This window comes from Sturnira hondurensis, unplaced genomic scaffold, assembly GCF_014824575.4.
Source record: "Sturnira hondurensis isolate 20B ecotype Veracruz unplaced genomic scaffold, ASM1482457v3 Scaffold0009449, whole genome shotgun sequence".
In the NCBI taxonomy this organism is placed as follows: domain Eukaryota; kingdom Metazoa; phylum Chordata; class Mammalia; order Chiroptera; family Phyllostomidae; genus Sturnira; species Sturnira hondurensis.
The window spans coordinates 576,391-592,351 of record NW_028082080.1 but is presented as its reverse complement, the minus strand read 5'-3'; the positions used below and the strand labels follow the sequence as shown (position 1 = coordinate 592,351).

Sequence of the window (15,961 nt, the reverse complement as noted above, 5' to 3'; positions counted from 1 at the left end):
AGTTTGGAGAAATCCCACGGTGTCTCCAAGTCCCGAGACTGAGAGAAAGAAGACAGAGGGCGCGCGGTAGGAAGAAAGGAACAGCAAAACCCAGAAGCGTAGGGAAAAGAGTTAAAAGAAGCCTCAAATGAAATTTTAAGACCTCTGAAGGAGCAGAAAGCGGAACGACGAGGTCTCGCGAGATCTCGAGAACTCCCAGACTTAGGGTAGTGCACGGGGTAGGCGGGGGGGGGGGGCGAGTTCTCGCGAGGTCTCGTGAACTCCCAGACTTGTTATGGTATTAGCGGAGAACCGGGTAACAGAGGCAAAGCGAAACTGGGCGGTGTTTGGTGCTTTGAGATCTAGGGGAAGACGACGAACCAGAACGGGACTGACTAGGAATTACCGCGAGATTAGGACTGAACAAGCGCGCAGTAGCTAGGCAGAAGTGCTGGGGGCAGGGGGAGCGTGAGAGGGAGGGCACACGTCCTACGTGCTGACGTAGCAGTCTTTCGAGTGAGTATATTAAGTCCGCGGCAGCGCCGTTTGCTCCAAAGCCGCAGTTCTCCTGTAAGAGGACCTTCGCGGTGAATCAAATCCTCGCTCAGCAGCGGAAGACTCCGAGTTCTCGGTACTCTTCAGGGATGAGTCATGTGGCGGTTGAAAATGCTCTCGGGCTGGACCAGCAGGTGAGCTGCAAGTAGCCTGTTGGCTACTTTCATTGACTGAATCCTTTCCCTGACCTAACTTGGTTTATGGCGCAGCGGTGACGGGCACCCTTTTTTCCTGTTTCCCGGGGACCTTGGGCTGGCGAGTGTCAGAGGCCCGGGGTTAAGGAGGGACGGGGAAGTGGCCGGGAATGTCGGTTGTGGCCGTTGCCCGGGCCGAGTCCCTGGCTGGGCTCGCGGTATTGTCCCCATGACGAGCACAATGGCGGCTTTTGTGTGTGCGTGCGCAAGCGGGCTGAGGGGGAGGGGTGCGCGCGCTCTCGCGGAGAGGCGCACGCCCGAACCTCGACTGACTAGTGACCCAGGGGTGGCGTGGTGGGCGGGGGGTGGCTCGCGGTGCGTTAGTGGGGACTCTTTTAGCTTCTAGGACTTTGGTCCTCTCTTCACACGCGACCCAGATTCTTGTAAGGCGGCCTTGAGGCAGGCGCGCGCGGGGGCGCGCGTCTGAGGTGAAACGGCCCTGGAATGTGGGAGGGGGCGGTGCGGGGGGCGGCCGGCGCTTGGGGTAATGGCGGCGGCCTTTGTGTGGTGCTGGGTGTCTGGGCGGTAGTGCGGCCCGCTAGCGGGGGAGGTTGGATCAGCGGGTCCCGAGTCCCGGTGAGGGCCTGAAAAGGAGGATGGAATGGGCATCTTGTTCTTCCCCGGTGTCCTTCCGCGAGCTTTTTCTATCCTGCCGGGTTTCCGCGGGCCCGGCGCTGCGGCCCGGAGGCCGCGTTTCCGGAGTGGAAAGTTTTGTGACGCAGAAGGTTCGGGGAGGCGGGGCGGGGGGAGTAATGGGCCGCTGCGGGCACCGTGGCGCTGGGCTCTGGAGATGGAGGTTTAGGACCTGGAGCGGCCGTATTTCCTGCAGATAGTTAGTGTATGACGATATAGCTGATGGCCACGCGGGGTTTTTTTTGGGGGGGCAGGGGTAATAAGAGTCCTTACGTTAGTGAGTGGCGTTTGATCCTGGAATCAGCCAAAGGAAAAAAATACCCCTGAATGTGGCTTTGAGGAAAATAAAAAGTTTTGTTCACTTGTTGCCTGTGAAGTAAATTTTTAAAATAGGTCAAATTAAGGTGTCCTCTTACTGGAATCCCTCTTCTGAGGATGTTGGGGTAGAGGAGCGGAGAATGTGTGAGCTGAAAGACGAAGAGTTACGGGTTTTGGTGGCAGAAAGTCTGTTTTCTTCAGGAATGGGGACAGTATGCTTCAGATAAGCTCTTAAGTAGGATGTTTGGAGCCGTTAAGTAACCTACCTTACATGAATTCCAGAATAATCGTGAAGTGAAACTGTGACACAAAGTACCGTGTGTAATATATTTTGGGGGATTTAACGATGTTTCTTGCGGAGCATTTTCCCCCATTAACCGAATCAATTACATTCAATCTTCTAAATTGCCCATGCGTCATATGTTGAATGGAGCAGAGAAAAAAATTAGCATTTTTATGTTGCCAAGTGTAAAATTAATACAACTGGTATCAAGTACAAGCAGTTTTTCTTTTGTGCGTTTTAAAAATATCAGTCTTTTGAGATGTATTACAGAAAGAAAGCCTGACAGTGTTTTTACTAGTGGAAATTATAGAAATAAGGCACTAAAGTCTTACTCGTTTTCTTTAACGCTTAGTGTATCTTTCCAATTTTTAATGACCCCATTGATGCTTGCAATTTAGCAGTATCATCTTGACTTTTTAACGGAAGACCTAAGGTAAAGCCGCACATCATTTTTGCAGACAGGTGGCAATAGTGTGTAACTTGGTTTTCTGTGGCCTTTAAGATAATTTATTTTGTCTCATAGTTTTTTTTAACCCCCTACTGTTTATAAGTAGTTCCTGGTTAGTCATAACAACAGAATGTGATGAAGATAAGGTATTTTTTTTTCTTTTTTTGTAGAATGTTGAGGCTTTGAACTACTGGTATAAAGGGGATAGGTAGAAATGGGCAGTAAAGGTAGTAAAGTGTTAGTCTTTAGGGGCATTGAATGCCATTTGTGCTATTTATGCCTAGTCTTAGAACTTAACCTCAGTGGGTGGATATATTAATTTTTTCCTAAGTGTGCTTACTCTAAAGTTTGTGCCGTATTTAGGAGAAAAAGGAATTAAAATTTTTTTCTGATGTAGATTGAAAATAATTTCAGGTAGAAAGCATTGGAAACATTTGTCAAATGTGATTGGAACTAAAATTAATACTTTGTGTATTTGGCATTTTTAAATATTCCTTGACCTTTTTACTATGGGAAATGTTAGAAGGAAAATTTATTTTGAATGTATTTTAGAACTTTAGTCTTAAAAGCACATTCTCGGTCACATTCCCATGAAGTAGGCAAAGCAACTAGTGCTGATGCATGCTTAGCAGGCAGACTAGTTTTAGTAATGTTTTACTCTACTGTCTACTAACTATTTAACATTCTCTTCCTAGTTTGCTGGCCTAGACCTGAACTCTTCAGATAGTCAGAGTGGAGGAAGTACAGCCAGCAGTAAGTAAAAACATTGTATGGATTTACTGAATGTTAGAGCTTTAATATTGTAATGTTTTATTGGCTTTATTTAAAATTTAAGAATTTCACCATGGCTGGTATGGCTCAGTGAGTGGAGCGCTGCCCTGTGAATTGTGAGCCCAGCCTAAAGGTGGTGGGGTTGTGTTAGGGAATCTATCACAATTCAACTACTACAGGGAACTTTCACTTTTAATCACTACAGGTACTCCTTTTCTGTGAAGAACATGAAACCATGATAGAACAAAGCTGTATTGAATTTTGTTAGGATTTTAAATGCTGTGTCACTGTACTGTTCTTTTGAAAAGAAGTTAGATATTATAAAAGTTTTCCCACTCCTCCCCCAAAGGGTTTTAAATTTTTTTAATTTTTAAAATTATTTTTAGAGAAGGGGAGGGAGAAAGTGAAACATTGATCAGTTGCCTCAGGCATGAGCCCTGACTGGGAGTGGAACTGGTGACAACGATGCTAAATGGACTGAATCATTCTGGTCAGAGTCAGAAGGTTTTTAATTTATTTTTAGAGGGGGGGGAAAAGGAGGGGGAGGGAAACATCAGTTGGTTTCCTCTCACAGACTCCTAACCACTGCTGCCCCGCCTCCCTCCAATTTCCCCCACAACTGGGGCATATACCCTGACCAGAAATCCAACCTGGTACCTTTTGGTTTGCAGGGCAATGCCCAATGCACTGATACACACCAATTGGGGCTAGTATTTGTTTCAAATTTCAGTATATTTATTTTATCATACTTGCTAAGAATGTTAGGAATTGGGCCTCCTAATAGAGATATTTATTATTTAATTCAACCCAGAAAGGAAAAAGAAAAGTTAAATTGCAGATTTACTACTAATACAGTGAGATAACTTTTATATGGTGGATATACTTAACTGTTCCAGGTCAAATTTTTATTTGCCAAATCCCCCCACCCCCAATGTTAACTTTTTAAAAATAAAAGTGGTTCATTTCCCCACCCCTGCATTTTCAGGTTAGTCAGATTAGAAGGCTAGAATTTAAATAAAACTTGATTTTCCAGGACCACTTTTTAATAGCTCAAGTGTTGGTGAGAATCTTTAATCTGACTTTTTGACACTTATTTTATTATTTTTTAGAAGGGCGCTATATTCCTCCTCACTTAAGGAACAGGGAGGCTACTAAAGGTAAGTCCTTTGGGCAATTTGTAGACCTAAATCTTGTTGACTTTAGAGGTTGGAGCTTAGAGAAAATGAGGCACCTTGGAAAGTTTGTAAACAACGATGGCTTTCTTCTGCTTCTGTCAGCCAGTTCAGATATTAGGACTTAATCACTGGGAAAATCTCATCTGATGGCATACGGTGGAAAAATCTGCATTTCCTATGTTGTACACTTCTGAGGCCAAGGGTGTGCGTTGTTTTATACAATTCCACTAGTCTTTGCTTAATTTGTTTGTACTTGGGCATTTTAATTTGAACATTTTAATTTGAAAAAAGTGAGTGGGTACCCTACTATGTAAACCAAACTGCATGGTATAACAACCCAGTTATTTCTGTCTTGCAGAGAAGCCAGACGAAAATGGGTTATTGCAGAAGAGTTAACAGTATATATAGCATTGGGCACACTCCTAATAATTTGGGAGTGAATTTCTGATTTCATTTACTTGCCTTAACTACATCATTTGAAAGGTTTTAACCAAAAGGTGTCGCAACACCTGGTTTTTTTCCCATTTAGTTTGTAATGTGATAGAAAAACTAGGTAGATGGTCTGAAATTATGGGACAACTGTTTGGGTGCAATATATTTTGTAAAATGGGTGATCTTGATTTGGAGGAAAAGGAAAATGGTTTAAAAGGTCGGGGGAGGGGATACACTGGATATATGGAAGTAGGATTGAAAGGGTAGGGGAGAGTCCACAGGAACATGTGGTTTGCTGTCATTCCTTATCCATATGTAGTCTGCATTGGCTTCACCGTCCCTGGCAGTTACATGGATATAAACTCTATTATTTCTATCACATCATTTGGTTATTACATGACTCTTAATAGTTACTATAGAATATGTCTTTATTGTCATGGGTATTGTCACTGTTCCTTAGAATTTACTAGCTGAAATTGCCCCCATGTATATTTAGTGCTTTTTTTGTCCCCTTTGTTGCAGTGACAGAAGTCAAAGGGAGAGGCACTATCAGAGTTTGTAGAATTGAAAGAGATTTTAGAACTCTAACTCAAACTTAACAGTAGAGGCAGGAGACTGAATGAAAGGAACTTAACTTGTAAACTATGACTATTTAATAAAGTGTCACCAAGGCTAGTTAAACTCTATTTGTCTTTAAACCTTCTACCTATTTATACCTTTGTCACCCTCTTTTCCTGAATGTTTTATACCTGTACCCTAGGAACCTGACCACACTGAGTAAGGATGAGGATTTTCCTTTTCTCTAGGTATTGATTCCTGTCTGACAGTATGTATTTCATGTGAACCAAGCACTATTCTTTAACTTTCTAGTAGGGAATTTGGAACGTACTTACTGCATTAAAGTAATCTGACATTCAGTAATGTCTTAAATGAATATCACCCCTTAGAAATATTAAAACAGTGGGAACTGGTTCCTAGTAAGCTTACTCCACCTGTAAAATGAATGGAAATTAAATTTTGATGGTCATAAATGGTACCATAGTTCTGTTACAGTTAAAAGCTATTGACATTTTAGAGGTAGTATTCATTCAGAACATTTTTAGATTGTCGTCAGGCTTGGTTTAGTGTATAGTATTTTCTAGTGGAGAGAAAGATATAAAACATTTAAGGTCAGCTCTAAATACTAGTTTTCTTTTAGTGTCATGATAGGAATTAATTTCCATTGTCCCTCCAGTCTACAGAGGTGAGGTAAAGTGGATGGAGAGGGCTTCCAATTCAAAAACATAAGAATAGTGTTAATGTATTAACAATTTCTAATAATACATTAGAATGGGTTTGTGTTTTTATTTTAATTGAAGGATTCTACGATAAGGACAGTTCAGGTTGGAGTTCTAGTAAAGATAAGGATGCATACAGCAGTTTTGGACCTCGTGGTGATTCAAGAGGAAAGTCTAGTTTCTTCAGTGATCGTGGGTCAAGGGGAAGGTAAGTGATTTCTTATCGACTTGCCTTATGTGTGTACAATATAGCAAGTTAGGAATTGATCTTTAATTTGGTAAAAGTCCTCATCTTTGTACTGCGATCATTAAGCTTATTTTTTTCCTCCTTAATAGTCCACCCATTTAGATATTAAAAATTATGTCTTAGCTGTAAAAGGTCTTTACTAAACTGAACTTTTTACATAGAGGTTAGATGAGAGTACGAACATGCCTTCTTCCATTTTGTACAAATAATAAGTATTTTTGTATTTAAATATAGTATAAAAATCATACTCTAAGTTGAAGACTAAGTAGAAGGATGCAAATTCTGGGACCAGGAAATTTCCTGAGATTTTTAAATATGTTTTAACTTGAAACAGGTCTTTGCTTTAAAAAATACATGTTTTATATTTCTATAGTTTCATATACTATTTAACAGTAAGTTTAGTGAGTGGCCTATTTTGGTTGAGCTTTTTGTGGATATTCTATATGACAATTTTTAAACACCTTATATTTTTGATTACACAAGTGTGGTGAACTGACCTCATGTGCCTAATAGCTGTGGTTAGTCCTGTGTGTCCTGATTTTTCGCAAACAGGCCTAAAACTCTAAAAACATCTTAATTCAGGTAAGGATTATTTTCTACCTTTTATAAAAAGTCTCACACAGGTGAATTGTCCTTTAAATGACATCCTAGTATAATCGGACAATTGATACTTGGTGTGCTATTTTCTTTTCCCTAACCACTAAATATATGTGGATGAAAACTATATATAAAGGTGTAAGTTCCATGCTGATTTCAAGTACACAAGATTTGATTCTTTATATCAGCATGTATGAGGCCTGTTGTAGGCTTATATAATTTTACAGAAATAAAGGATACTGACTTTAGAAAATACAGTTATGTAACTGATACATATAGTCTGGTAAATTAAGAGGGCCTTATTTGTCAAATAAGAGTAAGCCAGAATTGGACTGTAGATATCCTTGAAGTTAGCCATAATGAATAATTGAACTTCTCTCCAGGTACTGTTCTAGGGGAGTGGTAGGAATATGATACTGGTTAAATGATAAGATTCTGATTAATTTGCTTACGCTGTTTAGGTTTGATGATCGTGGACGGAGTGACTATGATAACATTGGCAGCCGTGGTGACAGAAGTGGCTTTGGCAAGTATGAACGTGGTGGAAACAGTCGCTGGTGTGACAAATCAGATGAGGATGATTGGTCAAAACCCCTCCCACCAAGTGAACGCTTGGAACAGTAAGTTCAGTAATTGTGATGCATTGCAACCTTATTAGCTACCATAACAAATAAACTTGCTAATGTTTTGATTTCAGGGAACTCTTTTCTGGAGGTAACACTGGGATTAATTTTGAGAAATATGATGATATTCCAGTTGAGGCAACAGGCAACAACTGTCCTCCACACATTGAAAGTGTAAGTATTTTTGCTTAATCCTTTAAGGCAGGGAAATGTAAGTTTTTTCACAGCACCTCAGAATGAGATGGGCTTCCTGAAGGCATATATAGACTATGCCTGTCTTATTTTAATAATTCTCTTAAATTACTTTGAAAACCAGCTTGATTGTTTGTGAAAGCTTATTTCTAGCGATTTAACCCTGTTGAATTTCTTGACAGTTCAGTGATGTCGAGATGGGAGAAATTATTATGGGAAATATTGAGCTTACTCGTTACACTCGCCCAACTCCAGTGCAAAAGCATGCTATTCCTATTATCAAAGAGAAAAGAGACTTGATGGCTTGTGCCCAAACAGGTAAGATCACTTGATAAAAGTACCAAAGAATAGAGAATAGTCTGTGATCCATAGGTACATGGCCAAGGGAAAGACCTCCATGGGTAAAGCAGTACCTACCGTCTTCTGGAAATGGGGATGGTTACTGGCCTTGGAATTGAGTATGAGCTTTACTGTGTCTGTGAGTTTGACCATTTTGAAAGAGGGTGGCAAGGTTTCCCTGTTAAAAATATACCTACTAAATCATTTGGCTTTATGGAAGAGAATGAGAATGTCATCCTTTATGCACTAGCAGTGTATACTAATAAGGAAGTGTTAGAAATTGGCATTTGACACCGCTTTGGAGGCAAAATTCCTGTTTTCTTAAAAAAAAAAACTAAAGATTTTTTTTTTTAACTATTAAAACAAGGAGAAGGGAGGGAGAGAAACATTGTCAGTTCCCTCTCACACACCCCAAGCCCAGGGACCTGGCCCACAATCGAGACTTGTGCCCTGACCGGGAATCCAGCCAGCAACCTTTCGGTTTTCAGGCCAGTGCTCAGTCCACTGAGCCACACCATCCAGGGCCCTATTTTCTTTATAAACACAAATGCAGAGAAATGAATACTACATTGTTATTGAGCTTGGTATACTTTTTCCTCTAAATTAACAAAATAAATTCTTCTTAGGGGTTACAGGGTCTCTGTTGCATCCACTTAGCTCAGCTGGTGTAGTAGGAAGGCAAACTACAAACGATACGCAAATTGTTGAGCATGGCTATATTCCAATGAAGCTCTATCTACAAAAATAATCTGGGCCTTAGTTTGTTGACTCCCATTACAAGCGAATCAAATAGCTTTTACTTATTTTTAGAGAGGGGAATCTAAGGGAGAAAAAGGGAAAAAAACATTGATCTGGTTACCTCTATATGCACTGCAACCAGGGACTGAATGAACCTGCAGCCTGGGTGTGTGCCCTGGCTTGGGAATTGAACTGGTTATTCTTTGCTTTGTGGGAAGATGCCCAACCAATGGAGTCACATTGATCAGGGCTTTACTTGGTATTAACTTGGAGGGAAAAAAGTAGTAAGCAGGTTTTTCTGTGGTTGCATGAATATGTGTTCTCTTTAACAGGATCTGGGAAAACTGCAGCGTTTCTTTTGCCCATCTTGAGTCAGATTTACTCGGATGGTCCAGGCGAGGCCTTGAGAGCCATGAAGGTAAATATTTTCTTTATGAAATGAGAAGTTATGGTAGACCTTTTTAGGTAGATGTAGAAAGCTTTCTAAATAACACTAAGATGCCCTCCACAATGTATTTAACATAAAATAGTTTTCAGTCATAATCCATAAATTACAGAAGAAAATTGATGTTGTAGTGAATCTTTTTTTAAAGAAGAATTTACTTTTAGAGAGGGGAAGGGAGGGAGGAAGAGGGAAAGAATCATCAGTGTGGTTGAGCGTTGTACATGCTCAAGCCCGTGCAGGACCTGGCCTGCAGCTTGGGTGTACCCTGACCAGGAATTTGCTTTGCAGGATGATGCCCAATGCACTGAGCCACACCAGTAAGGGCTGTAATTAATCTTAAGTTTATTTAACTTACAAATTAATTTCTTAGGAAAATGGAAGGTACGGGCGCCGCAAACAATACCCAATTTCTTTGGTATTAGCACCAACTAGAGAATTGGCAGTACAGATCTATGAGGAAGCCAGGAAGGTAAGTATGCATTTCCTCTATTATTGCTTTTCTCATTGATTCTAATAAAATTTTTATGACGATGTAAAAATCTCGGCCTTAAGGTTAATAAAATTTCTTTGCTTATAGTTTTCATACAGATCTAGAGTTCGTCCTTGTGTTGTTTATGGTGGTGCCGATATTGGTCAGCAGATTCGAGACTTAGAACGTGGATGCCACTTGTTAGTAGCTACTCCAGGACGTCTAGTGGATATGATGGAAAGAGGAAAGATTGGATTAGACTTCTGCAAGTATGTTAATTTTTAAATCTATGGAGTGCGATGTTAATTTTTAAAATGACTACTGGCCATTGGTTTTGTGGTACTTTCTATCTAGCATTGTCTAAAATTTAAAATTAAGTGGTTTATTTTGTCTTAAAACTTTCACAAAAAAAGTTTGTTCATTATGGTTTTAGTGTTGAAAAATCAGTGGCATTTTAGAGGCTAAGAACGACCACACTTGGACAAGCATTCAAGTAGTAAGAGCGGGCAAATTTGGCTGTATGACCTTGGGTGATTTATTTAGTGGCAAAATCCTGCACTCATCTCATGTACATGTATCATTGTGTGACGTGAGGAATTTAACAACCTGATTAAATACATAATTGTATTTGTCAATACAGCTATGCTAAAAATGAATTTTTTTTGTGACAGATACTTGGTGTTGGATGAAGCTGATCGGATGTTGGATATGGGGTTTGAACCTCAGATACGTAGAATAGTTGAGCAAGATACAATGCCACCAAAGGGAGTTCGCCACACTATGATGTTTAGTGCTACTTTCCCTAAGGAAATACAGGTATTTGTTTGATGCTGCAAACTAACGTAGGAATTTGTTTATCCCAGCAGATAATAAAACATTTTTTTTCTTTTAGATGCTTGCTCGTGATTTCTTGGATGAATATATCTTTTTGGCTGTTGGAAGAGTTGGCTCTACCTCTGAGAACATCACACAAAAAGTAGTTTGGGTGGAAGATTCAGACAAACGATCATTTCTGCTTGACCTTCTAAATGCAACAGGTATGACTATAATTTAGCTTCAGTTGGGTGCCTTGGGTAATGAGAATCCATTTGGATCACGTTTTATTGCTTTTCTTTCTAAATATTCTATTTAAATGGTCTTAATATTGCTTTATATTTGCATGTTTACTAAGTGCAGAGAGAATGTTTCTGCTAATGACACAAACCTTATAATTTTTCAAATTTAGGCAAGGATTCACTGACCTTAGTGTTTGTGGAGACCAAAAAGGGTGCAGATTCTCTGGAGGATTTCTTATACCATGAAGGATATGCTTGTACCAGTATCCATGGAGACCGATCTCAGAGAGATAGAGAAGAGGCTCTTCACCAGTTCCGCTCAGGAAAAAGCCCAATTCTAGTGGCTACAGCAGTATGTATAATATTATCTTGTTTTCATATTCAACTGTTGGTTTTCTTTTTAAGTAGTCTGGATGTAACAAAAGCTATTTTCCAGGTAGCAGCAAGAGGACTGGACATTTCAAATGTGAAACATGTTATCAATTTTGACTTGCCAAGCGATATTGAAGAATATGTACATCGCATTGGCCGTACAGGACGTGTAGGAAACCTTGGTAAGTGGTTTACTTGATGTTCTGATGGTTGTTTTGGTCCCCCCTGCCCCCCAGTGTGATGTGCATCAAAGAACTTTTGATGGTTTTAAATTGTAAGAACTTTTATTTCCAAGGAGTGCATTAGAATACATGTCAGCAACAGAAATGATAGAAAAGTCAGGTTTTGTTCAAGGAACTTTGAGTTGGTTACATAGCAAAGTGTAAATTTTTTAAAATGCTATTCTTAATATTTTACTAAGGACAGGGCAAATACTATGCTACTTTATGGAAGACCTTAATTTACTTTTTGGAACTGTTTTAGGCCTCGCCACCTCATTCTTTAATGAGAGGAACATAAATATCACAAAGGATTTGTTGGATCTGCTCGTTGAAGCTAAACAAGAAGTGCCGTCTTGGTTAGAAAACATGGCTTATGAACACCACTACAAGGGTAGCAGTCGTGGACGATCTAAGAGGTGAGGTACAGATGGTATATAATGAGCGGGGTGGGTGCTACATCCAAGGTTAACTTTTCAAGTATTAGTTTAACAAGCTTTAATAAAGGGGGTATTAGAAGGGGTGACACTAATAAGTTGGTGGCAAATTTTTATGGCTAAGTCCTTTCAAGTGAACATTAGGGAAAATAGGGCTAGATAGGGAATTGATTGAATAGAAAATCAGAAATTGGTCACTGGAAAGTTTTTTTTTTCCTCTTTTGGCCATTTTTGTTCAGTGCAAATATTTTAAAGATTTTGTTTATTATTTTGAGAGAGAGGGGAAGGTGGAGAGGGAGAGAAATGTTGTGAGAGATCTGTTTTTTTTCATGTGCCTGCAACCCAGGCATGTGCTCTGACTGGGTATTGAATCAGCAACTTTTTGCAGGCCAGCATTAACCACTGAGCCACACCTGCCAGGGCTGATATCAATTTTAAAACTCCAAGATAGATGTACAGCACTCACATAGAAATAAGATTCATAGACAGTAGCTTGATCTATTGGGTATGGTGTTCCCATGTAACTTTCTAAAGATAAAAACGACTAGTTATTTCAGCATGTAATATGGACGCATTGGGCACTGAAACATCAGTGTTGTGTGGTCACTGGGAAGTTTTAGCAAGAATTTTGGGTTAGTGAGTAGGATTTTGTCCTCATGTGAACCGGTGCACATTTTGTCCTTACAGCAGTCGATTCAGCGGAGGATTTGGTGCCAGAGACTATCGACAAAGTAGTGGTTCCAGCAGTTCTAGCTTCAGCAGCAGCCGTGCAAGCAGCAGCCGCAGTGGTGGCGGTGGCCATGGCGGCAGCCGGGGGTTTGGTGGAGGTAATGTTAATTTTTTTTAAAGATTTTTATTTATTTATCTTTAGAGGGGAAGGGAAGGAGAAAGGAAGAGAAATATCAATGTATGGTTGCCCCTCATGAGTCCCCCACCGAGAACTGGCCTGCAACCTAGGCATGTGCCCTGACTGGGAATTGATTGAACCACAATCCTCTGGTTCACAGGCCTGCACTCAATCCACTGAGCTACACGAGCCAGGGCATCAAAGCATAGTTTAAAACATTGGGGAAGGTAGGCCCCGTAGATTGTTTTTCATAATTTTGTTTCAAAATACATGCAGAAGGGAAAGATGATGTTTAAGTGGTTGACTTATGTGGTTGATTTAACTAATTTCTGTTATTTAAATCTCTCATTAGGTGGCTATGGAGGCTTTTACAACAGTGACGGATATGGAGGAAATTACAACTCCCAGGGGGTTGACTGGTGGGGTAATTGAACCTACTTTGTAGTAGGTCACCCTGCCAAACAAGCTAATATGGAAACCACATGTAACTTAGCCAGACTATACCTTGTGTAGCTTCAAGAACTCGCAGTACATTACCAGCTGTGATTCTCCACTGAAAATTTTTTTTTTAAAGGGAGCTCAAGGTCACATGAAGAGATGAAAGAAACAATTAGCAGCCCTGTTCAGAAGGTGGTTTGAAGACTTCATTGCTGTAGTTTGGATTAACTCCCCTCCCGCCAACCCCCATCCCAAACTGCATTTATAATTTTGTGACTGAGGATCATTTGTTTGTTAATGTACTGTGCCTTTAACTTTAGACAACTTTTTATTTTGATGTCCTGTTGGCTCAGTAATGCTCAAGATACCAATTGTTTTTGACAAAATAAATTTACTGAACTTGGGCTAAAATCAAACCTTGGCACACAGGTGTGATACAACTTAACAGGAATCATCGATTCATCCATAAATATTATAAGGAAAAAAACTTATGCGGTAGCCTGCATTAGGGCTTTTTGGTACTTGCAGATTGGGGGAAAACAACAAACATCTTGAAGCATATTAATGGAATTAGTTTCTAATGTGGCAAACTGTATTAAGTTAAAGTTCTGATTTGCTCACTCTATCCTGGATAGGTATTTAGAACCTGATAGTCTTTAAACAAGCCATTCCAGTCATGATGAGGTGATGTATGAATACATGCATACATTCAAAGCACTGTTTTCAAAGTTAATGCAAGTAAATACAGCAATTCCTCTTTCAATGTTTAGGCAGATCATTAATTATGAGCTAGCCAAATGTGGGCATACTATTACAGGGAAAGTTTAAAGGTCTGATTACATGAAATAGGTTTTTAGGAGAATTCATCTACTTAGACTTTTTAAATGCCTGCCATAAATGAAACTGAAATGGTAGAATGGCTGACCACAGCAATGACCAGCCCTCATTAGGGCCCTGGATGATTTTTGGTCTAATAACGCATGCTAGTGTTGATGTTTTTTGGTCAAGAAGGTATGAACAGGAAGAATTAATGCAGCAGGCTTTATTTTAAATGCCGATTCACATTACTCTGTTCAAGCTGCGTTGAGATGTTAAACTGGCTTACTATAGACTTTGTAAAAATGGCTCCAGAAGAGTAACAAACTGAAATCTTTGAGATCACACAGGTTGGAAATATGTACATAACTGCACAAGGTGTCAATTCTGCTATACAGTGCAGTTTCAGTCAGTTTTAGTTGCATAGGTTTCCATTGTATTTATAGTCTGTTATGCTAAATCTGGCCAAAGATGAGCATTGTCCACCACTAAAATGCCTCTGCCACTTTGAATTCTGTGCTAATTTTGTGGCCAGAATGCAGTGATCAAAACGCTCAATCTTTTTACAGTGGCACAGGGAGACGGCAAAAATTTCCTAAAGTGCAATAGATTTTCAAGTGTATTGTGCCTTGTTCAAAACTTTTATTAAGTAGGTGCACTTGACAGTATTGAGGTCATTTGTTATGGTGCTATTTCAATTAGTCTAGGTTTAGGCCCTTGTACATTTTGCCCATAACTTTTTACAAAATACTTCTTTTATTGCACATTCAGAGAATTTTATATATATGTCTTGTGTGCGTGTCCTTAAACTTCCAATCTTATTTTGTCTCTTGGAGATTGTTGAACGCAGCTTGTCTAGGAAGGGGGATGGAACTAGATTCTAAAATTTATTTGGGACCATGGGGGTGATAGTTGGGAAGAAAACTTTGCACACGACAGATTTCTAGATACTTTTTGCTGCTAGTTTTATGTAATATTTATTGAACATTTTGACAAATATTTATTTTTGTAAGCCTAAAAGTGATTCTTTGAAAGTTTAAAGAAACTTGACCAAAAGACAGTACAAAAACACTGGCACTTGAATGTTGAATGTCACCGTATGCGTGAAATTATATATTTCGGGGTAGTGTGAGCTTTTAATGTTAAGTCATATTAAACTCTTAAGTCAAATTAAGCAGACCCGGCATTGGCAGTATAGCCATAATTTTCTGATGTTAGTAAAAACAAAATTGGCGACTTGAAATTAAAACATGCCAAGGTTTTGATACACTTGTCTTAAGATATTAATGAAACACTTCAAAACACTGATACGAAGTGTCCAGATTCTCAGATGTTTGTTGCGTGAGTTTTGTTTAGTTGTGTGTTTTTTTTTCAGTGAATGTCTGGCACATTGCAATCCTCAAACATGTGGTTATCTTTGTTGTATTGGCATAATCAGTGACTTGTACATTCAGCAATAGCATTTGAGCAAGTTTTATCAGTAAGCAATATTTTCAGTTATAAAGTTTCAAAAATCATATAAGAGTGGATTTAAACTTGCTGAATGTAAGGATTGAACCTCAAGTCACTGTAGCTTTAGTAATTGCTTATTGTATTAGTTTAGATGCTAGCACTGCATGTGCTGTGCATATTCTGATTTTATTAAAATAAAAAGTTGAACTGCACAGTCTCCTTTGTTGTTGTCAATTGTGGTTTATTATTAGCAGTGAAAATAAAGTTGTGCTCTTGCCTGAATTGTAAGATGTTATTTTTTTGGCTGCCGTTCAGTGCTAATTTCAACCTGTTGGAGACAGAATTAACTCTGGGTACCATAAGTGTCTGCAATATAATGAAATAGATTTCTGTAATACAGAAATCTAAAACCTCTTTAATGAGGTACAGTGTATATTATAAATAGGCTTGTACTTAAAGCATCTTATACATGAATTGGAACCTGTTATTTGAAGCACCTAAAGGATGCTTGAAGTGGAAGGAATTGGGTAAATAACAGGTGATGGTAAGGACTTAACGTTCAAAAATGCATTTGGGTAAAGGGTGATTGAGGTGGCACGGGCACCCCAAGT

The 15,961-nt window shown here is 39.5% G+C and overlaps 1 protein-coding gene across 2 annotated transcripts; it reads left to right on the top strand.

The window, feature by feature from the left end:
* Nucleotides 1–510: 510 nt before the first annotated feature.
* DDX3X (DEAD-box helicase 3 X-linked) lies at nt 511–15,569 on the top strand. Of its 2 annotated transcripts, none has more exons than XM_037057126.1 (17): nt 511–668; nt 3,106–3,163; nt 4,291–4,338; nt 6,147–6,273; nt 7,371–7,529; nt 7,607–7,706; nt 7,907–8,042; nt 9,134–9,219; nt 9,617–9,715; nt 9,824–9,984; nt 10,387–10,531; nt 10,608–10,752; nt 10,941–11,122; nt 11,207–11,324; nt 11,626–11,779; nt 12,485–12,624; nt 12,997–15,569. In XM_037057126.1, exons 1-17 carry the CDS (start codon nt 624–626, stop codon nt 13,074–13,076), a joined length of 1,983 nt encoding a protein of 660 aa, XP_036913021.1. In that variant the 5' UTR covers nt 511–623; the 3' UTR covers nt 13,077–15,569. The 2 variants fall into 2 exon arrangements, with proteins under 2 accessions (XP_036913021.1, XP_036913020.1); XM_037057125.1 differs by having other exon boundaries at nt 512–668; nt 12,488–12,624.
* Nucleotides 15,570–15,961: the final 392 nt, after the last annotated feature.

Coding starts and splice junctions, on each gene's coding strand:
- DDX3X (XM_037057126.1), top strand. CDS start 624: ATGAGTCATGTGGCGGTTGAAAATGCTCTCGGGCTGGACCAGCAG. Junction 7,530..7,606: donor CCAAGTGAACGCTTGGAACA/GTAAGTTCAGTA, acceptor TTTTGATTTCAG/GGAACTCTTTTCTGGAGGTA. Junction 11,780..12,484: donor AGTCGTGGACGATCTAAGAG/GTGAGGTACAGA, acceptor TTGTCCTTACAG/CAGTCGATTCAGCGGAGGAT.